The following is a 22619-nucleotide window of genomic DNA, read 5'->3' as shown; positions in this document are numbered from 1 at the left end:
TGACATTTCGTGGCCGACACTGGACTGTAACCTGTAGGAAAGGACACAAGCGTCGTCGTCGTTTTTTGTCGTTGTCACCATATCACGCACCATATCACAGCGCAGTAGAGCAGAATAGGACAGTGTAGAACAGGATCACATCCGTTTGGCAAGATACAAGATATAACAAAGTATGAAGAGCAAATGAGAAAAGATGAGAGTAACAGAAGAGAAAACAGGAGGGGGGGGGAGAAACCAATAATAGGAACAGGCAATCCTCACGACAGAAAAAGATTTTCCTTTCTTGAAAATGAAATGAGGATCAGTAATGTTATTTAGTGGATTGGATAAAAAATAGTTGGCCAGATAGATAGATAGATAGATAGGACAGCTTCAATTCATTATATTTTGCTAAACAAATAAAGAGATAGATAGTAAACTAGATAGATAGGTCAAGTAGATAGAGTAGATTGAGTGAATAGAGTAAATAGACTAGAGCTGAGTCGCTGACTGAAGCCGAGTAAAGCCAAAGCAAAAGCAACAAAAGAAAAGGGATCAAAGAAGGGTGATGGGTGAAAAGGATGAGGGCGACAAGGGTGCAAAAGGGTCAGGACCAAAGGATAAGCAAGAAAAAACAATGGAGTAGAGGAACTCGAAGGAAGGGGAATTATAACAATTTCAGTATCAAATCCATTCAGAAGAAATACACAATACACAATATGCTTCGAAAAGCATGCCTAATTCCCATTCCATGATACGCCATAGCGCCAATTTTCGCCTATACGGAACAACAGAGAGGGGAGGGAATAGAAAAAATTGGTGAAAAGAATATAATTTAGGAAGAATAAAAGAAGAGAATAATAGAAGAGAAAGGAGAATAAAGGAAAATAAAAGAATAGAAAGAAAAAGAAAGGAAAATAAAAGGAAAATAAAAAATAAGAGACCAACACAAAGCAAAAAAAAAAAGAAAAAGAAAAAAGGAAAAAAAAAGGAAAGAAGAAGAGAACGAGGACTGAATAGCAAGCAAAATGGTAAAAAAGGAATGAAGGGAAGAGATGAAGGGATGAAGAAAGTAATCGAGCAAGCAGCTCTGCTGGAAAGAAAAAAAAAGAATGATTTGGACCAGTGCTTGCACTCCGGCACCTGGTCACCCAATCACAACATACACACAGAGAGAAAAAAAAAAAAAAAAATAAAATAAAAATAAAAATTAAAAAGAATAAGGTAAAATGAAATAAGATAAAATAAGATAAATAAAATAAGAAGAAGCCAATTAATAGATAACACGCAAAGAACGATTTGCTCTCGTGATCAGAGCACACGCCACGCAAGAGAAACAGGATTGGGGGAGGGGGGAGGGAGAGAAAAGAAGATGCTCCGCAGAATGCCAAATGTACAGCAAAAACAACCAAGGTCAGCGGACTGCAACGAGATACGAAAAAAAGTAAGACGTCATTTGACGGGATATGACAAATTTAACAAAGCGGATACGAAATATATGGCAAATGTAGATATACTAGAGCCGAACGAGAGACCCAAACGCTCATGACAAGATTTGAATCAGAAAACAAAGACTGGAGAGAAACAGACACAGAGTCAAACACTAGCGACGACCAAAAGTGATTCCAGAAATGGATGCAAGAGAGGATATTTTTCATCGATAAGATAGATATCAGACAGAAGCAAAAAAATAAAAAAACCCCCGCCCCCAAAAAATTAATCACCGGTTCCCAAGCGTGATAGCAGCAAACCCAGCAAGGAAAGAGAAAGAAAGAAACGTAGAGCTGCCAAATTGCAAGTTTCTTAGCCAAACAGCCCTTTTCGCTATATGAAAGGAAAAGAGAGAGAGAAAGAGAAAGTTGAGGAGTGCAAGTCGTAGTTTTAGGCTTTTTAAAAGCAGATGCACGCATGCATAGTAGGGTAGCATTTTCTTTTTACTGGTTAGAAGCTGGATTTATCCTCCTTTGTCCTGACGCGAGGTCGAGGTCTCTACGTTTTCTGCGGCCGCTTGCGTAGAATCTGGGCTTCCGTCTTTCCCGCCACTTTTCCCGCTTCCCGAGCTCTTGATCGAAAGTGATATCGAAATCTTCTTGGGCCCGCCCGCGGGGGAAGAAGATGACGAAGGTGAGGCAGAGCGGTCTCTGCCAGATTCAGATCCAGATCTAGCTCCAGCTCCAATCGAGGTATTGCTGTTATTCAGACTTCTCCGGCGACGCAATAAGCTTCCTCCTTCGCCCTCTCCCATACTGGGAGTCGTTCCACCGACGGCAAAACTCGCGCTCACGCTGCGAGCACTACCGCTACTTCCAATTGACGAACTACGTCGTTTTGTCTGTGACAACTTTCCTAGCTCGTCTTCTTCGTCTTCTTCACGCCTCCGTTTCTCGGAAAGGCGCTCGGGAGGAGGGGCAGTTGCAGCTGCAGCAGCGGCGGCAGATGCTGCCGCTGGTGATGGCGACGTTGAGGAGGCGGATGGCTGTTGTTCTTCTGCAGGCAGCGATGCGCTTGCGTCGGGCTCACGATCACGAGAAGTATCCATTGCTTCGCCACTCTCGTCGTCCTCTTCGTCATCCGGATAGTCCACGAGGGGTCTGACGGTTGTAGAAGAGGCACCGTTCGCTCCGCTTGTCGCGGTGGCTGAGGCGGGTGTCTCTTCTTCATCATCCGATGTGTTAAAGTAATCTTCTTCAGCGGCGTCCATTTCTTTGACGCCTTGCCAGCGCTGGCCACCATTAATATGCGCCCTGGGAGGTGGAAATTAGCATCCACAAGCTTAGAGGAAGAGCTGGGGCCAAACGAGGTGACATTACCTTGCTGAAGTCTCTGGTTCTTGCTTCCCGACAGTATTCGCCAACTCTGGTACATATCCCATCATTTGATCGTAGCGAAGAACCAGACCTTGGAACGTGTCAACGTAGGTTATTTCCTCCAGTCTATCCCGATAATTATCAACAAGATGCGTTATTATTTGTTTATTGTTTTCCTGAGAGGAGGATAAGTAACATAGTCAGCTGATAAAGATGGTGCATCAAATACCCGCTTAATATACTCGAACATCTCTAGGCAGGCTGAGTTGAGGAGATTGTCTCGAGGCATTGTCTCGAAAACGATATTGAGTATAGGTTCAAAAAGGTGATGTTGGATGAGCTGTCGATTGTAATATTCATCTCCAAGTCCGATGCAAGTGCGAAAAAATTTCAACGCCACTAAAGACCGTCAGTATCGAAGAAGGCCACTATTTGTCCAGTAGGCTTCGCTCACTTAATTTCAAATGCTTCTCTGGAGCAGCCAGAAGCTGTGCTACACGAGATGTAAGACCCTCAGACAAAATGAAATATTTACTCCGGAACATATGCTGTCTAATGAAAAAGCATAAAATTTCAACAAGATGGGAAAAGAGTGACACTTCTTGAATGCTAAAATTGCGCACTGAGATTCAGGCGCCGTTAGTACAGTTCACGATTGAAGGCCGAAATGTGGGCACCCACTTGATTCTCGATGTTCAAGGTTCTTCAGAGGCTGGAACAGTTTCTTTGCCGACTCGTCGTAAAAACTTTGGATGAAAGATTCGGTTTGGGGGTTTGTCGGAGCGCCCCCACGCATTTTAGAGAGAAACTCGCTCCCTGCCCTGCCAAGGCCTTCGGCCCCTGGTGGGCTCGACTGAGGATCTAGTAGGATTTTGATGGCGTCGGCGATCTGTGATTTGACTCCTAGATCAACTTCAACAAGTAACAGCTCAATGAGTGTGTCTGTCAAAGGTGTCGATTTTTCATTGATGGCTCGAAAGATGTGCGCTCGAACCATGGCAGGGTCATGGTCAATCATTGCGACTAAAACGTCGGTACCGGCTATTCGCACTAGGGTATCCTCGTGTCGTAGTGAAAAGTTGATGACCGGAAAGAGCCCTCCTTCAATAAAGTGTTGATAGAGCTGGCTTCTCGCTGGGGCTTGGAGGTTTTTGGCGATTGCGCAACATTGCTGAATGAACTGGACACCGTGCTTTTTTCGTTGCTGGTTCTTCTCCTGCGGACTGAAAACGGAAAAGAGCTCTTTCAGGAATGGGCCATTCGCTTGCAAATGTTGCACAATGTCGACCTGATTGAAAAAGATGAGGGAATTGAGGACGGAGAATGTGGGGTCGTCAAGTATGCGGGCAAGGACGACATCCTTCAGGTACTGCAGCCGATAGGTGTGATGGATCTTCTTCTTGATGACTGGATCGTCAATGGGCACGACTTCTTTAAATTTCGATTCGTCAGACAGATACTGTCGGTGGTTCGCTTTATGGGTCGGAAAATCGGGATCGTCTGCCGCGGAGTCAGCCAAGCCATGAATGAGGACTCAGAACGAGGCGGAGGTTGCTTACATTCCAAAGCGCCAACCACACCGAGAACCATTTCGTCCGTCACGACCGATTCAATAATCGCCGTATCGTTGAGCAGGATCAAAGTTTTCATAATGTTGCAGAGGCGGTGCAGGTCAGTTAAGCTCTCCAGATCTTCGGCAACAGATACAAGAGGGAGCAGCTTTGTAATGTAATCTTCGGCGATGATAAATTTTGACAGCGAGTCACGACCTGGCGTAGTACTGCTTGCAGCTCGCATGATTTGCTCAATTTCTGGCAGGTTACCAAGCTCGGGCGATGGTAATGTCACAGGTTGTGCGAAGCCGTCAACGGCATCATCAGAAAGCGCATCATCTGTGTTAAAGGGTCGTCAGCAACGACGTCTGCGGAAGAGGAGCTTTGGTCATTTGTCCAGCGACTGGCGACTTACCAGGTCCAGCCAAAGCAATCAGCTGCTGCTGCACATGGCTTACAAAATCCCTGCATTGATAACATATGTTAGTACAGAAATTGATATCCCCGATCGAAGATGCTTTCAAAGTGGAAATGATGAAGAGAAGCCATATGAATGACTAACCAAATAGTTGCGCATCCCTCTGCTTCTTGAAAACTCAGAGCCATGTCCGTTCCATTGGCTTCCGTCCAGACGATCAAGGTGTCTATCGATTCTTTTAGTAAAGGTCCAGCTCAAATGTCGCCATATCGCAATAACCTTGTTGTTTCTGGTAGCCATCATCCTTTGCTATTCTCGTCTCCAAAAGCATTCGGTCTGGTTCGTCTTCCGATTCAACGTAAATGCGAGGTTCATCCTGCTCACGCGACAGTATCAATCAGCAAGTGCGACTAAATTGATAAAAGCGCCGACAAAAGTGCAGCTAGACGTGAGCACATCCCGAGAGATCAGCATGGGGATTGTAGACGGACATTAATAATTTGGCCAGTGCAGAAGCCTGTGCCTCTGTCAAACCAATCATTGTTCTTCAGCTCATAGACCTTGACTCGCTTGCGGTCATTTGCCGGCGGCACAACAAGGGCCATCTTGGGGTTGAAGAGGGCTGCGTCCAGCGGCCGGAATAGCGCTCGACCTCTGTAAGGCGAATGCCAACTTCAGGTCGGGATTTGAGGGCTAGCCGCCCGCGTGGCCGAGGTGCCGGAAGGAAGAGCCAAGGTATACGTCAATGTCGACACCTCGGCGTCGCGCAGAAATCAAATTTGCGGTGTTTGCCGCGCAGAGTGACACGCAGGTGCAAGAAAACGGATCGGTCAATTGACGCGAAATGGAATCGATGTCCGAAGAGCCGTCCAGCGGTGCCGATAGGTTGGTGTTGCCGGTGATGGAATCGCGTTGCGCGCGACACAAATGCAAGAGTTGCTGTAGTGTGGGTGCGGATGAGGCTCAGGGGAACTAAGCCTCAAAGTGTGGCTCAAGCTATGGCCCGGGCGGGGAGGAGGGAAGCTTGGGGAAGTTGGAGGAACGTGACTGGATCTTTCTTTTTTTTCTCGCTCGGGGCAAGACGTCAGAGGTAGGGCCAAAGTTGGGACAAGGGACTGATTGATGGGTGAGGCCGCAGTCAGATCGGGTCAGGTATGGTGCGGCGAAAAGGACCGATGGAAGCTTTGATTCTAGGAGCAAAAGTAAAGATAAGATGACGCGATCTAGCGTTCTGTAGGCAGGCAACACTTGACAAGATGCCTTTTCTTTTTTGGGGGGGGGAAAGGACGGCCAACAGGTGGTTGCTTCTTTTGGGTCGGGTACTCCGGTACTTCAGCAGTCAGCAAGTTTTAGCTTGGCGGGCGGTGGGGATTTCCGTCACTACCTTAAGCTTTTCCCTTCTTTTTTCGGTCCCAAGGGAAAACTCGTGGCTTCGGCCCATGAGCCAATCAAGCGAGATTCTAGTTCGGCACTGACTCATGACGTTCCGGTATATCGTCTTATCATACCGCAAATCAACATCCTCAAATCGTCGTGTTTTTTTTATCTTGATAGCAGTCTTTCCCAATGTCAATTGGCATTTTATACACATGTAACAGTGTAAATGAGAAATTTTCTCAAAGCTATGCTCTCGCATTAAACGACTCGCACGTCCGCAAAGAGAAACTCGAATGATGGCACATAGTATCTGATAGGCCGCGTTTTCAGACTGGTTGGTAACTTTCGTGCAAACCCAGCATTGTTTTCTTGCTCATGATTTTGCAGTTCGTTCTGGAGCCTACAATCACTATCCTTCATTGTTTAATCGATAATATTGACTGATGGCGGGCTGCCACGAGTTTATTAAAGGAATTCTCGGGCCCATTGGCCAACATGGCAAAATACCTAGAGAGTGACATCTTCTCCACGTATCAATCATCTTTGCTTGTGGTAATAGACCTCATTACCCCCCTTTCAAGGCAGGCCTTAATAAGATGAACCTTGGATTTATGTAAATTCTTTTTTCGCCTTTTCTGGCCCTGACGATGTCCATCCCCCGTCTCTCTTATGCACAACCCCTACCAAACCGATCGTGAACGTCATTTGGGTGGAAAAGGTGCCCTCAAACTGCCACGATAAATGCAATGTTATATGCATTCATCACCGCAATCACGTGAACTAGATATACTAAAGATTGTTCCTAGCTGCAGGCCTCAAAGTAGCCAATGTGGCAGCTACCCCGCTCAATCGATAATATTTACGAAAAGTAATATTTTTTCTGTTTTCCTACCCCGGGAGACTGTAATTAGAAATGTTAAGAGCGGCCCTGCCTGCAGTTGCATGACTGCGGAGCTCAGGGTGAGATCCTTACTATACCGAACTCCTTTCATTGACTTTGCGATGAAGAGCCAGATGTTTAGGAGCCGACCATGTTATTGCACGAATCATTTCTTGGGTATGTCAAGTGGATAGCAATATGATGGAACGGTTTCGATCATTTCTCGAACCCGAGCACCGAGAGGATTCATCACAATATCCCCAAACGGCTGTCGGCTCGGCGCGCCTTTGGTCGAACACTGAGAAGCCATGTGTGATCCTATAGGACAAGGCTCCAGAATTGCGCGGCTGGACAACGCCACCATAATTGGGTGGATAACGGACCCTAGGGTCCGCACATCCCTTATTCGCATTTGGCGGTTACCATGGGAGGTCCCATGTTGTTTTTGGAGGGAGACATCAGAAGGATGAGATATCAAAATCAGGTTATAATCTATAATCTCAGCGGCATAAGGCTTCTGCAGGGAGAGGTTTCGAGTTCGCCAATTGACGTGCTCCAGCGCTGGACAGGGCCGTCGAAACTCGGCTACGCTTTGCTTTTCAGGGCCAAGAACGGCCATGACACCTCCCAAAGAGGAAATGAACGTCGGGACCAGGAACAGAACCACCGCGGGGGCTCCTAGCCTTCCAGTGTTTTAGTCTCCCCAGATCAATTGATGGTGCGCAACGATGGAAAGCTCAGTTCAGCCAACGACGAAGTGGGCGCTGGCACCGCACACACTAGCAAGAAAACACTTTGTAAAGCTTCCGCGCAGTTAGACGCAAAATACTGTTCTATCTCTACGACTTGGACTTAAATAGTGACGCCACTGCGGCTACGCTCCTTCTAAGCTATCGCCTTCTTTATGAATGAAACGGGGAAGGTAGCGAGAAAAGAATATCATGGATAGCGGCAAACGCCATGATCCGCCTATTATGACCTTGCGTATCAACTCTCCCCTATCCTTGTCCATGGCAATATGCCAATATGCAAATCTGATGTGCTTCTGTCAGTGGGTGCGAGCTGGGTTTGGATCGAGGACCCGCATCAATCTGCCCATTGATCCCTCTACCTGTCGATCATTGGACAGGGAAAGCGTCCCAGAGAGCGTGGAGACAGACTTGGCAATAATGCCACGCTTTCCCATACCTGTAGCGTGCAACAAGGGAGTAATCATACATGAACCTATTGTTGTACTTATCTAACCAGAAGGCCATGCAACCTTCTGCAGCACATGCGCTTTTCGCTGCACGGAGTAAGAGAGGGCCGGATGAGCGGTGATGCGCCCTCTGTCGTCACTGGAGACGGAGTCGGAATGATATGTCTCCAGAGGACTACGGAGACATTGGCTTCCTACCTATGAAGAGACATCGCACCTGGTGGAATGGCGAGTGCCGATGTCGATTCCGTTGTGGCGGATGCTTGGCAATAATGTGTCTCAGGCACCGACAACGCATCGAAAACGTGCATGGCTGTCGTGGTATGGTCTGCTTCTCTCTCTCTCTCTCTCTCTCTCTCTCTCTCTCTTTCACCATCCAAGTACAATGATACGTAAGACATGTCACCGCGAGCAGATAGGATAAAAGGTGGGCCTGAACTTGACCTCCAATGAGAAGTTGAATGTCCATGCCTATGGCTTCAATGGCTTAAGAGCGGGCTGGCTGGGGCAAGCCAGGAAGCGCTACACGAACAACTTGATCGCTTAACGTGTGAATAGCCACTCTCCTGTCATGGGCAGAATACGGCAGTACAAATCAGTACTCGTAGTGTCGAGCTGGACTTGGTCTGCTTTGGTTCGCTGACCTGCTTTCCTGGGCGAGAATCCAGTAAAGAACCAGTGCGTTCTTAAGCCAGCAGATAGTCTTCGACCGGGGTCGTTACTTTGTGGGCCGAATTAGGTCGTTCTGGCTTAAATGGATCGTTGTTAAGCGACCGTCAAGGTTAAGAAGGCTCGGAGAGAGGAACTTTGGGGGATAGACCCACCAAATAGTCTCGGCTGGACGAAATATTGTTGGGCGACGCCTCTCGTGGCGTCTTTGGGCAAAGTGCTTGCTTTCCCAATTGGGTTCTCGCAAGCAAAGCTGTCGGATGTGGTGACACGGCACATTGAACGATGCTTCCAACGGGCACTGCTCCCTGTCCTTTCTCTGCTGGCTAAGGACATGTGGGACGAGCTAATCTGTCCGGGGCTGTTTCTCGATGCTGTTTCCCAAAAATATGCTGACCACTATCATACCGCCCCAGTATGCCCTAGCTCATGGCATGGCGATGCTACTACTGCGTATGCCGTGCATCCCAGCATCGTCTGGATTCGGTCATGTAATGGCCAAGGCTGAACTGATCGGGCGCGCTCATCCTTAGATTGGTTTACTCGCAGTTCTCTACGTTCTCGCCCTCGCTCATCTCTCTATATCTTCCACACCGTCCGCCTCCATTGAAGCTCTCTTTCTTCCCCCCCTCGTTCCTCTGGCAATCCCTTGACTTTCGTGTTGCAAACCTTCCATTACGCACGTGGTTGCTAGACAAATATTGTGCTACTTTACAGAGACTTTCACGTTTCTGCCACCTCAGCCCATTGGCAGTCCAATTCTTGCTCGGGTGAAAACTAGGACCGGTACCATTAGCCGTCCCAATTGCCGTCACCAGGTCAATTTGATTCAGAATTCAAGTTTTTCGGCAACATAAAAGCAGCTTCGGTCATCGCTCCGCTCTCAACTGTAATCTGCTCGGACACTTTGATCCAAGCACAAGTCATCATACTATACAGCAAACATGTCAATCTTCTCCAAGCTCAGCAGTGCCAAGAAGGCCGCCGAGAAGCACAAGAGCGCTCAGCAAGCTCATGAGAAGGCTGAGACCACGGCACCCGCTCCTTACAAGCATATTATTACTCATGCTGCAGTTGATGCACTTTCGGGTGCTCCTTCGAGCTGGAAGAATGAGGACCGTCAGTTGATTCGTGAGCATCACCGCCGACGCAGTGCCATGATTCGCAACAACAGCGGCCTCTCCTCGGTTTCAACCCTGCCGCGCACTAGCAGTTACCACGGCTCTGCTTGGAATTACAGACCCAGTGACTCTACCAAGCTTCTCAAGGTGCCTTCGGAGCAAGGCATGGCTCGTAGTCCTGTCACTAGCACTGGTAAATTAACATCCCGTGCAAATACGACTTGAAGAGTGTTGCTAAAATGTTCTTTTAGATATTTCTCCCATTGCTAGCTCAAGCCAGTCCACCACTTCTGATTCATCTTCGAGTAAGTATTGCGAGATCTCCCGTGAGACTACAACCTTTCTAACGGAACCCTTCCTAGGCCTTGAAATACAGGGCGAGGTCCATTTTCCGGAGCAAAATGTGCTCAATCAGCTTCACAAAAGCACTTACCGTAAGGTCGGTGAGGCCCCGCTCTACGATGCTCCTCCTCCGCGCCCCAAGGCTCAGACGAATGTGAGCGTTACGCCAATCGAGAATAAGAAGCGATGGCGATTCAGCAAATCGGGCCCAGCACCCGTTGCAGCGGCATCTTAGATGCCCCGGGAAATCCTTTCCTTGCTTTTTTACCTTGATTTAAATTTTTACCTCATTTTGGACCAGCGTCGTATGGGTTTTGGAATATGTGGGAGCGACAAACACGCACTCCTCTGCTGAGTTTCAGGCAAAGCGATTGAGCATATGCGCACATTTGCGACGAAACACCTTTTATTCCTTTTTCTTTTCTGGAGCGTTGGGGTGCCATTGGATGATTATTTTTATTTCTTTATTTTTTTTATTAATTGAAGCCTTGTGGTTTCATTCTATTTTCAATTTCTCCGAGTCTCATCAACGCTGTGTAATTTGATCTGAGACATGTCAACTGTTTTCATAGGCTCGCTAAAATACTTCATCGAATTTATAATGAGTACCCGGTGGGAAAGGATATGCTTTCATTAATTTTTTCTCGTTTTGATAGTATGATCCTTCTTATGTTTTTTGTAGAATCTCCCGTCGCAGCAACAATTACAAGACCGCCTAATTTAATTGTCGATCACTGGGGTTGCCGACCACGGTTGGACTGATCAGCGATCGTTCCGAGTTAACTGTCGATCACTCCCACAACGGCTCCATCTTCACATCATTCGGCCCCCAAGAGCAGCCGCAGCAAGGGACAAGACGGCAAGGGACATGCACTCAAGAACCGGGTGGTAACGCCTTGGTCCTTTTCTTTTCCGAGCAGAGAAACTTTAACTCTCGTATTTTCTCCGTGTTGAGTCCGCGAAAACAAGCTGTGAAGCTCGCTTGACATCCCGAATCCATCATAGGCCGTTTTTAGAACTTCCACTGGTTGACACGGTCTCAACAAGGGACTGGGAGGGTAAGAAAGCCACAACCCACCAATGTGGTTCCCCAAAGCCCCGTATCCGACTAAGACGACCGCTGGTGTCCTCCAGCTGCTCGTGAGAAAAATGTGGGACAGTCAACACGTGTTGATTGCAAAAGGTTCCAAATCGCACGCTGGGGTTCCTGGAGCAGCTTCTTGGCCTCTTTCTTCTGCTTTACTAAACGTGGCAAGACCTGAATTGGGGCCAGACCTTGGAAAGAGCATATCTCGGGTTGGTATTCATTATTGACCAAGGAAGAAGAAGTGCACTGCATAGGTCAGTATCTGCTGTGTCCAGCGTTATTTCATCGACAACAATTCCGAACTACGGGACCGCTACTTCCCGTGTATGCTACGGAGCATACTGGTGCAGGTCCGCCTTTTCTGCGGTTGTATCAGAATGTCTCAGGCGGATGGGATACCTGAGTGCAACGCCAAGGAGCTATTTTCGTCTTTCTTTCTGCCTGCGAGTCATGCAGGACGGGCAAGGGTGGGCGAGCAAAATGCAGGATCCTCTTGACTGAATGGTGACAGGCTTACTATGTGCTAATGGCTTCCATACATGACGTTGCAATCATGTATAATGATTGCGTGTTATCGGCTTTACGTCGAGAAGTATTTGTGTCACACATGTCAAAACCGTGACGGTCAGTCAGATACCAGCTCCTTGTCGCCGATCGCTTGGATAAATACGCCGTGATTGATTCGGTTGTCTGTCAACTCACCAAATGTCCCTTGCGACATGCAATTTGTCATCATTCTTCCGGAGCAGATACGCTGCAAAGTGTTGCGATCCTGCAGTCAGTGCTTCTCTTGGTGACTAAACACGGCACAAGACGGAGATTCAGCGAGCCAGTCATATCTAGATTTACCTGTCTTTGCAGAATGAAAGGAACGGCGGTCACGGTGTAGGTTTTCCAGACCGAGGTGACTCTCGATCTCCCCGGACCCCACAACCCTCTTCATATTTGCGCAACAATAAGCTAGGCTCCAGATTCTAGCACGATATGCATTGTACTACTAATGATTCCAGGCAAATCACTCTCAAGCTTTTCTAGCTTTAGTTTGCCAACGAAAAAGAAATCCGGAGCTATTGCTCTCTTTCTGGTACTCACTTTCCGGTCTTCTTTCTCGTTGGCACATTATCCAGCTCCGCATTTTTTCAGTACCAGGCAAATCATATCGACTGATGGTTGAGTCGTAATTTTAGACGTGGCAACTAAGGTAGCTAAGCAGAAATCTTGTGGGCTGAGTCAACTTTATTGACTGCTTTCACTATGCCATCGTCCTCAAGTACACACGTATTATCTCAATGCTCAGTAGGTGTAGCCCCTCGTGGGGAGTGTTGATGACGGCAAAAGCAACATTTCAAATCTAGGTCAATCGCGTGGGGAGACGTCAATGCAGCTCGTGGATGCTGAGACGGGATGGGCAGAATATGGTGGAGCTGCGGCAGACGCATATGGCTGGGTTCTACTGTACTATGTGGACGATGGGTGTCCCGGAAGGAATATCATGATGACCAATGGACTAAAAACATATATGTTTCCTGCACGATGATTCTCAGACTTGAATATGTCCTCTGTTAGGTGGCTCATCTATCTCGTCCAATTAGGCTTCGAACCCAGCTTCATGTTACTCGGTCTGACAAAATAAGTAGTTCCTCCATCATTCGGTTCCACAATTACGGCGGAAGATGGTGGCGTGCACAAAGACGGCTGATCTACAGCACAGAAAAATGTGGCTGATGATAATCCACAAAATCCGGAGCGGGATCGCCCCGGAATGATGCCGAACATAGTCAGGCCGGATGCTGGCCTTCCGGAGACCCGTTAAGGCCTCAATCTGTTAACCACCCTGACGCCTATCTTAAACCATCGGTTACCCCGGCAGGTTATTATACAGCTCCAACTTCAATCGATGAATTTACCCTTTACTCCATTGTCCATGCCGTCCTACATCGCGTGTTCCTTCCACCTTTTTGACCTCGGCCAGATGCCCTGCTCTATCTCTAAAAGCCAGGCGAGAATAAAGTCTCGCCATCTCTCTACGCGTCCCGCGCGTGGCTTATCTGAATGGATTTCCTCTGACGGCTATTGCGCCACGGCGTTACTAGACTGAGTTGAACTTGATAGGATGATGGAGTCCAACTTCCTCTACTTTTCGTTCTCATGGCACTCTGTGTAGGAATCGATTTGCACATCACCGGGCATGAGAACATCTCCGAAAGGATGGAACAGGCTTCCTAGTCTGGCCAATCATTGAAGCGGCCGTACCTCAATATTATGCAAAGCATGGAAATGATTTCAGTCTGATTGAACAGCATTTTCTGCAAATGTAGGCGCAAATCGTCTTGGCAGGCAGGGGAACAACAGCCATCTGCGCGTGCTCAGATCTCCTCATATTATTATTCACGACATGATGGTGGCAATTGCTCTCGAAAAGAATACTCTTTCTAGACGTTATTACGCAGCAAGGTTATTCCAGGGTTTACACCATAGAGCTCCCATGCTTGATCAGAATTGTTTTCTGATCTGGCAAAAGCTCGAGACAAAATGATTAGAATTGGCTCTGAATGGCAAGGGCAGCCCCCGGATTGACTCCTCGCGAGCTAGGGTGAGACCCAAATACGGTCGAGAGCAATTCTCTTTTGGGAAGCTCCCCGAACGATTAATGGTCTGTGCGCACTTATAGCGAAAGTTTGCAGACTATTTCGATTAGTACAGCCAGCCGGCCCACCAGGGGCAGTGAGCCTCGGGAAGTCTAGATTTTCGGTCTAGCTCGTTTAGACTCTCTTGTTGAAAATATTGCGGGGACGGCAAGGAAAACAACTTCGCGCAATCCTTGTCATGAGCGCCTATACAAAGAGTACAACCATGAAAAATAATAGGAACATGTGAAAAATTCTTTTATGTCCATTTCATGAGGCACGTGGCATTTCTTGTGGCTTGCCCCTCCCCCTCGTTCTGTGGCTAGACCGTGGTGAAACAGCACTGATGTGGGGTTTTTGCATGGTAACCACCCATTCAGAAAACTTTTCATCACACTGGCCAGCGAAGAAGTACTCTTATTACTTGAAATGCAGAACCATATCTTTGCGGTTGTATCTCCGCTTTAGACATGAATCTTGAAAGCGCGGATTGTGTAATTTTCCGAGCAGTTTTATAATTCCAGTTTCTAAGACGCTCCCATACTTTTGATGCCTCAGCCATTATCCAAAGTTTTCCGAAGGGCAATACTCTCCTGGCCACCAAACACATGACATGCCCCGAGGATGTGCCCCCTGTTTTCCCCGCCATGTGGCTTCAGCTCTGCCAGGGCTGATGTTCTCGATCTCTCAGGACCCCTGACCATGGCTGGGTAGCAAACCGACGCTGGTAGATTCGGCCAAGAATTGGGGTTGCAGGGATTTTCGAGCTTCATCGGCTTCTGGAGTGAAGCATCATTCGAATACTCTTCAGTAATATGTCCTCAGAATCCTACCAAACGTCTCTAGCAGTCTCTCCACCGCGCCGTGGAAAGTGGAATTCATCTTTACGAGGACAATCATTACTTTATTGCTTTCTTACCCGGCCTATTTCGTCACATGCAAAAACTTACTTTCTTGTTTTATTCAGAGAGGAATTTGCCATGATATATCTCCTGTTGAGCAATGCTCCTTGTGAGAATGCTTGTAACAAGAATCTACATATGTGGTTGCTATGCTGTGATGACTTATTAGTATTGATTGGCGGGCTCTTATGAGATTTATACATGAGGATCGAGGATGAGTTGGCAAGAAATGATCGGACAACGATCTACCGGGAGATTTTTCTGTACGAGGGGCAATCGAAGCCGATTAGATTGTCTATCATTCTTTTGAGTGCCTTGTTTGCAATAGTTAAGCCGTGCACTTGATCCTTTGTAACACTAGCGGGGAGTCTTATTTCATGACCTCATTCTTCGCAATGAGAGGTATTGAACCAAGCATCATGAAAAGTACTGGTTAATATTATGGATATTTGCTGCACAAAATTAATGCCTGTGATGCACAATTGCGTCTTTGCACTTGGCGATCCTGACGATACGATCGATAAGAAGGATGGTGCGATAAGCTGATAACCTTCCTTTCTGGGTTGGGATTTTCGTGGGACTCACGTGTAGTGTGGGAATTTTCTATTCGCTAATGATAAGTTAGGTCTAGATTCCCCGTCCCGCACCTGGAGATATAGCTAGAAAAGATACACACTTTTTCTTCTTATCCTCTACAAACTACTCTCTGCCAATTGGCAAATTTACCAGTGAGCGACTTCGGGAGTTTTGCGCTCACTACACAGCTACAAAGCTCCAATAAAGTAAAATAGAGCTATAGAAGAACCTTTGGGTTTCCCCGCAACGTGTGGACTATACCAGCAATGTCGTACTATGCGTCCGCTGGCAAATCCGACGGTGGTCCGGAGCCCGTGAAGACCGCCGCCGAGACTGATGCTGTCATCACTTCCAACGAAGACCACAGTGATGCCATTAGTGGCAATGGTAACGTGGGCGAGCCTCACGGCCGTCCTGAGGTTGTTGGCGTCGTGGACGAGAATGGCAACCCGGCTGGCCACACCATTGATGAAATCAAAAACGAATCAAGGGGATTGTTTGCTTATTTCAAGACTCGCGATTTCTACATTGCTTTGATTCTTGGGTATGACACCTGTTATTTCTCTTTGCGACAACAGCAGCTCTCTTTGAAAGTAATGTGGAAATTAATTCGCCGTTTCCCTCATGCAGGCAGGTCCTTTCGCTATGTATTACCAGCACAAACACATTCTCTAGTTTGCTGGCCATGAACAACAACTCTATCCCGACCTTGCAATTGCTTCTCAACTATATTTGCATGAATCTTGTCTATTCGCTTTATACCATGTATAAATATGGCATCAAGGGCTGGGCCCGCATGGTATTCCGCGACGGTTGGAAGTGTAAGTTCCAACGGGGATCCCTGGTCTAGGATGACCCAGATATCTAATCGAATATGCAAAACAGACTTTATCCTTGCCTTCATGGATGTCGAGGGTAATTACTTCACCGTTCTCGCATACCGATACACCACCATTCTTTCCGCGCAGCTTATCAACTTCTGGGCCATTGTCGTCGTTGTCGTCGTCTCCGCTCTCCTGCTCAAAGTCCGCTACCACTGGACTCAAATTATCGGTATTCTCGTTTGCTGCGGTGGTATGGGTCTGCTTATTGCCTCTGACCATATCACCGGCGCCAACGGCGGCCATGTGCCCGACCAGCTCAAAGGCGATCTGTTTGCCTTGCTGGGCGCCACCATCTACGGCCTCACCAATATTACTGAGGAGTTCCTGGTGAGCAAGCGGCCCTTGTACGAGGTGGTCGGTCAGCTGGCTTTCTGGGCTACGATCATTTGCGGTGTTCAGTCAGCCATTTTTGACCGCACCGCTTGGCGCACCGCTTCCTGGGACGGCAAAATCGGAGGCTATCTCTCCGGCTTTACCATCTGCCTTTTCATCTTTTATTCACTGGCGCCAATCATGTTCCGCGTTGCTAGTGCTGCGTTCATGAACATCTCCCTCCTCACGGCCAACTTCTGGGGCGTCATCATCGGCATCCACGTCTTCCATCTTACCATCCACTACCTCTACCCCATCGCCTTCGTCCTCATCCTCGTCGGCTTGTTCATCTACTTTATGATGATGTCGCGATTCGGTGACGCCGTCAAGCCTTGGCTCGGAAGCAACCAGGAGCGTGGCGTCAGCGGTATTGGGACTGCGAAGCGCAGAGTCGAGAAGCCTGATGCGATTGTCTAATATCGCAATTTCGCAGCTTAAATTTATAGGGGTGATTGGGATTGTCCCCAGTCCCTCCTTTCCGTTCAAAAACTCGTATAGGACGGAAGAATCGTTTTGTTGGTTCTGTTGATTTTCTTGTTTAAAATTCCCGTTTTTTCCTGAACGCTCGTTATGTCCAATGCCTGTGCTTCTTATATATATATCTAATTGGGTCTTTGGACGTTCTGGGGGGACTTTGAAGCAGAGTCCATGGCTCAATTGACTTGGTTTCCGGTACATGTTCGGGTTTTTTCATTTATATATACTTCGTTGGAACCATGTCCATAATTCGCAAATAACGACTATTTTCCTGTAATCGAGGGGTCTCAGGGATATATTATATAATTTATGAAGTCGTGATAAGGTACTAGAAAGGGTATCAATGTTTCTTCAGTAAAGAAATACATGAATAAATGGGGATATCAGACAAGAAACAAGCAGAAAAGTGAAAAACCAAAGCTGCTTTCGCCAGAGGAAATGCACCGTGGCTATGCTCCAACTCGCTTCTGATATAATAAGGACCAACAGAGAAGATTGCAATGAACCAATGATTACAATATGCGCAATGTCATCATCTGCCTCCATGTAAAGCCCACGGGCATCTCACACTCCCTGCAGAACGCTCCACGACCAACTCCCGCCTGCAGTGGGCCGGTTATACTCGTGGACATCATCGCCATTTAATTGGAAGAAGACATGCAAAGTCGAGGGCGTATCGCCGCTGGGATATGACGTTGTCGAAGTAATCTGCGTTCCTGGGAGAGCTTTGAGGTTATCCCCGACGAAAAAATTGTCGCCCCAGGACGAGGACTCAGCCTGGGCGTTGCTCTTGAGTCCAACAATGTACCCTGACGCATCTTGGAAATACACGAAATTGCTGTTGCTTAAAGAGGTGTTTGGTCGCAGGGCATAACTTGTAGCGGGACCCGCATTCCAGATTCCAGTCGGGTGACTAGTCGTGTTTGCAGTCGCGTTGACGTTAAAGTCTTTCCACCACATTTGGATCTGATTGCCGCCGTCAATATCAGTCGTCGGAGTTGCTGCATACAGGTAGGTTATCCCCGATCCGACACCGGCGCAGGCAACGCCGCCTTGTCCGTTGGCGTTGTGGAATGTATTGCCTTCTTTCCAGTCTGTTGTGCCGTATCCCCATTCGAGCTCTTGGATGGTGGTCGCGCTGCTGCCGTAGAAGAGACGTAGCCCGGCGCCAGAAATTGAAGAGGAGGAGGAAGATGAGGACGAAGGGCTGGTGCCGTAGTAGTCGTCGTTGTAGCATACCATGAGACCAACACTGGGGCCTTCTGCTGCGACGGCCTTGAGCTTGCCTACGGGACCTGTGATGTATATTTTGCTAGAGCTGTTGCGGGTGGCTTCCTGTACGATGTTGTTCGTGTCGATGTAGAAGACGTGCCACTGGTTTGGGCGGAGTAAGTATTGAAGAAAAAGAGATAGAGGAAACGGGGAAACAATATCGGAAAAGAAAAAAGGAGGTGAAGAACTAAAGGATTGTATAGAGGTATTATGCAAGTAGGGCCGTGGGAATAATTGAGGTTTGGAAAGGAGAAATAAACGTACGGTAAGGGTATTGTTTTTGTTGTATGAGATGGCTGTTAAAGAAGTTCCATTCCTGGCATTTGACGGCACGACAATTTCTGCGTCTTGCCCAGCTGATGCGTTGTTCTGCAGGATGAGGTTGCGGATTTCTCCAGTGTAATGCTGATAGAAAAGATCAATGCCCACGTCCGAGTCACCAAGATCAAGCACAGTAAAGCCGCTGCCGTTGAATGCGCCGTCGTGGGAAAAGATTGTCGGCGTCGGTGTTATAGTAGCTGTGCTGGACGCAGAGGCAGATTTGTTGCTCGAGTGCGTTGGAGTGGCCGCTTGTGTTACTGTTGATGCTGTTGGAGACTGGGAATTTGCTCTGGAAGAAGGTGCGCGTAAGTTTCCTTGTAGTTGTATCGAGATATCCGCCAACAGGGAGTTCTCTGTTAAAAAGTGAGTGCTTACTTTGATGAGGGATGTTTCCGACTAAGTACAATCCCTAGTACAACCCCAACCGCTATCAGGACAATAAGGACTGTCACAGCCAGAATCCACCATTTTAGACGTCGACGTCGAGTGTCTGGTTCTGGCTCTAGGACCTCCTGATGTATTACCTCCTTCCCTGCTTCGCCTAGACGAAGTTGTAATAAAGGAGTGCTAGGCAAATGTTCCGATGGTACTACTTCCACTCCAGGATGCACTGGAACTGCTTCGATTCCGTGGCCGACTGGAACAACTTCCAGACCCTCGAACCAGTTGGTTGTCGAATCCCTGGATGGCGCTGGCGTAGATTCAGAACTTGGTGGAAGAGGTTTGGAGTCCTTGCCGAAGATGCGCATGCTGAGAAGCGCATAGACTGAATGCTAGCTCAATATAGGAAAGACTTATATTCAAAATCTGGTCGTTCTTTGAGATTTTGCGTACTATGAGAAACTTCGAAAAGTCGAGAACATGAGCATCGAGTATGGTCCAGATTTGAAAGTGAAGTTCCCTAGAAAATTGATGCCGATACTAAGGGTTTGACGACTTGTTGAGGTAGATTAATGCCGAGATCTTTTATTTGGAACGAAGCAATGTCATAGGATGATCATGCAACCAGGCAGAAACGATGGCACAGCCACGCCTGGAGTCAGAATAAAGCAAGGCGGGAAGAAAGTATGTGATCCTTGTAGTGACATGAAGCAAATGAAAAACAGTAATGGAGAAAAAGACAGGTCTTGCACCCCAAAATTCAAACAGAGTTAATTATTATCAAAAATGTCCATTTGCATGGCGATCAGATTCCATGGGACTGGAGGTGATATGCAGTGTATGACAGGGACAGAAAATTTCAGAAAGAAGAAGAAAACGTGGGAAGACAAAGAGCAAGAAAATGCTCGCGGGGCCCGCTGCGGCTTCTGAAACAGGAAGTTCCCTCTTCAAAGTGGAGTGGAGAGGTAAAAGTATATCCACATCCCCTCGGCCATGGTTCATGGTCATTTTGTATGCAATGGTTCGCTAGCAAGCTGGAGTGATTGGGCAAACGTCCGTTGTATCCAAGGGACGCCTGACAAGGCGCCTACCATAACTCATGCAAGGGTATGGAAAAGATCCGAAATTAGATGGCTGTGCCGCATTGAACTCTGGTTTAGTTCAATCATTCTCGTGCAATTGCTGCCAGAATCTCGCGATAGCCTTCGATGGACACTTGATTGCTCTTTGATCTGAATCTTCAACTTCCTTCGAGCAAGGCTTTCATACTTGGTCGGCCGTCACTTTGCTGGCATATAGCCTGGATCTCAGTGGTTTGAGTTCCAACTTTATGATCAAACAGAGGAGGATTTGGTATCGGTTCCGAAGCCTCGGACCGGAGCAAAGGAGGTATCAACGTTCTTTTCGTTTTCACAGCGGCCCCCTGCCTTGGATGAGTGATAACAACCAATAAGAGAAATGCCGGAAGCGCCGCTCTTGAACCAACCTCTTTTGGATTGCAAGCTTCCCAAGCCCGGACCATTGTTCTTAGGTATCCTCTCTGTAACTAACGGCTTGCTTGCTAGGACGCAAGCTTAAATGTAATGACAGAAGAGATCTTGATAATATAAAAGGTGCATAGATCCCTGTATAGTTATTGTGGGTATTAATCTGGTGCAGTTAATACACAACATCCAATACCTCTACCAAGTTAGCTCTCAATAAATCTTCTAAACGCAGCTCATTCTGAAAGTAAATGCTATGATAATGACTAACATAAAGATTATTCTAAAGAGAAACTGAGGTTTGATTATTGTAACGATGCATTCAAAAAATCTGATAGAATAAATGACACTTGGCTCCCTTCGATGTTGGCAGGCCAGTATTTTATACCGAAGCGAAGCGAATCTGTCGTTGCTGTACTGAGTATATACTTGAATGCCATCACTTGGCGATTTAATAAACAAAGCTTCAACAACCGCTCTTGCGGCGATAGTGGATACAATGACAGGGTATTCACCTCCTTCAAATCTATCGAATCCGCTTGCGACCATTGAGCAACTGTCTACGTCAACCTCGCAGCTCGATGGAATACCCGCAGACCTGGAATTATCCGTTCGATTTGTCGGCGCACGCTTAACACAAGCAGCGGGCATCCTGTTACGGCTCCCCCAGGACACTGTCGCTCAAGCAATTGTGATTTTCTACAGGTTCTGGATCGGCGCTGGTGGTGGCAGCTTAAAAGATCATGATGCCAAGGTAAGGTTCACGCACAAGCAAGCTTTGAAGCTCTGGAAAGCTCCGTGTCGAGACAGACGCCAGCTGTTGCTTTTCGGCCAAGAGAAATTATTGACAGTTCTAATTTAGGATGTATCCGCAGCTGCTCTTTACATGATGGCAAAGCTCTCGCCCTACCCGCAAACACCCCGCAACGTCCTGAACGTGTATTCATACCTCCTGTCTGATTCCTCGAATCTTCTGAGCCCGGCGGACTCAAAAACTCGAGATCCAGAAGCATACTACCTTTCCGAAGGAACGTACTACTCGCAAAGGACGCAATTATTTCAGACTGAGCGAAAGTTGGCCTTTGCAATGGGTTTGCAAACCCATGTGGCGCTTCCTTATACAATAGCAATCAACTACCTTCAGGCGCTGGATACCTTCGGCCAGCCTAAAAGCAATGCGCTTGCACAAAGAACGTTCGCGCATCTGAACACCGCGCTACTAAGCCCCCAAATGCTTTACCTTACGCATCAGCCACCCGCCCTAGCCACCGCTGCCATCTATCTTGCCGCTCGGGAATTAGACATCAAGCTGCCAGATGATAACTGGTGGGAGGCATTTGATACGGATAGAGAAGAGCTTGGGTTTCTAGTGGTTGGAATGCGCAGCGTTGAGGGTTTCGCGGTCAGCGAGAAAGAGAAATGGGGAAGAAGGTCCGTTCCGCTGACGGTCGAGGCGATCGATGCTGAATTAGAAGCGCGGAGAATGTTGGAAAATGGAGAATAAACGAAGAAGAGCATATTTTCTTTCTCTCTCCGGGCCGCGAGGGCGTTGGCGCACAATACTTAGGTTTCAACGCATGCGGAGAATGGGCGTTCAGGAGTCTAGGGACAAGAGAATCTTGTAAGTGAACCCTAGAAGAGACATACGAACGTCATTGCTGACTACTTAGTACGATTACACGTTCGAATTATTAGGAATATTTTGGTGGAGCAATTTCACATAGGTCAAAACAACTAGACCTTTTATTTTTCTGTCCTTGTACTTATTTTGTTTCACGAAGAAAAAGAAGATCAAGCCCACATCGTACATCATACATCAATAGATACATTCAAAATATAGAAACTCCTATTCATGGACTGTTCTTTTGAAACAGTCAATAGCACAACCAGAA

At 47.4% G+C, this 22619-nt stretch overlaps 5 protein-coding genes across 5 annotated transcripts; 3 read left to right on the top strand and 2 right to left on the bottom strand.

Moving 5' to 3' along the window:
• Positions 1-1933: 1933 nt before the first annotated feature.
• L228DRAFT_268299 (DUF625-domain-containing protein) lies at positions 1934-5362 on the bottom strand (the record flags this gene model as incomplete). Its single annotated transcript, XM_018335108.1, has 10 exons — positions 1934-2723; positions 2790-2962; positions 3016-3185; positions 3241-3408; positions 3468-4286; positions 4346-4678; positions 4755-4804; positions 4902-4983; positions 5037-5133; positions 5249-5362. The coding sequence occupies 10 exons, from the start codon at positions 5360-5362 to the stop codon at positions 1934-1936; spliced, it is 2796 nt and encodes a 931-aa protein (XP_018188483.1).
• Positions 5363-9825: 4463 nt separating this feature from the next.
• Positions 9826-10579, top strand: L228DRAFT_268298 (hypothetical protein; the record flags this gene model as incomplete). Its single annotated transcript, XM_018335107.1, has 3 exons — positions 9826-10195; positions 10254-10307; positions 10365-10579. 3 exons carry the CDS (start codon positions 9826-9828, stop codon positions 10577-10579), a joined length of 639 nt encoding a protein of 212 aa, XP_018188482.1.
• A 5859-nt stretch (positions 10580-16438) lies between these two features.
• L228DRAFT_247346 (DUF914-domain-containing protein) lies at positions 16439-17378 on the top strand (the record flags this gene model as incomplete). The annotated part of the gene is made up of 1 exon (XM_018332623.1): positions 16439-17378. The coding sequence occupies one exon, from the start codon at positions 16439-16441 to the stop codon at positions 17207-17209; it is 771 nt and encodes a 256-aa protein (XP_018188481.1). The 3' UTR covers positions 17210-17378.
• A 455-nt stretch (positions 17379-17833) lies between these two features.
• Positions 17834-19611, bottom strand: L228DRAFT_238822 (hypothetical protein; the record flags this gene model as incomplete). Its single annotated transcript, XM_018331084.1, has 3 exons — positions 17834-18643; positions 18806-19151; positions 19238-19611. The coding sequence occupies 3 exons, from the start codon at positions 19609-19611 to the stop codon at positions 17834-17836; spliced, it is 1530 nt and encodes a 509-aa protein (XP_018188480.1).
• A 1558-nt stretch (positions 19612-21169) lies between these two features.
• Positions 21170-22530, top strand: L228DRAFT_261042 (hypothetical protein). Its single transcript, XM_018334303.1, has 3 exons — positions 21170-21481; positions 21590-22348; positions 22398-22530. The coding sequence occupies exons 1-2, from the start codon at positions 21227-21229 to the stop codon at positions 22229-22231; spliced, it is 897 nt and encodes a 298-aa protein (XP_018188479.1). The 5' UTR covers positions 21170-21226; the 3' UTR covers positions 22232-22348; positions 22398-22530.
• Positions 22531-22619: the final 89 nt, after the last annotated feature.

The sequence above is a fragment of the Xylona heveae genome (genome assembly GCF_001619985.1).
Source record: "Xylona heveae TC161 unplaced genomic scaffold L228scaffold_5, whole genome shotgun sequence".
NCBI lineage: Eukaryota > Fungi > Ascomycota > Xylonomycetes > Xylonales > Xylonaceae > Xylona > Xylona heveae.
Note: the sequence above shows the minus strand (reverse complement) of the source record. Positions and strands in the feature narration are given on the sequence as shown.

What these genes read in the sequence shown, in the direction of transcription:
- L228DRAFT_261042 (XM_018334303.1), top strand. Translation starts at nt 21,227, where the DNA reads ATGACAGGGTATTCACCTCCTTCAAATCTATCGAATCCGCTTGCGACC. An exon ending in TAAAAGATCATGATGCCAAG is followed by an intron (nt 21,482 to 21,589) that starts GTAAGGTTCACG and finishes GTTCTAATTTAG; the next exon opens with GATGTATCCGCAGCTGCTCT.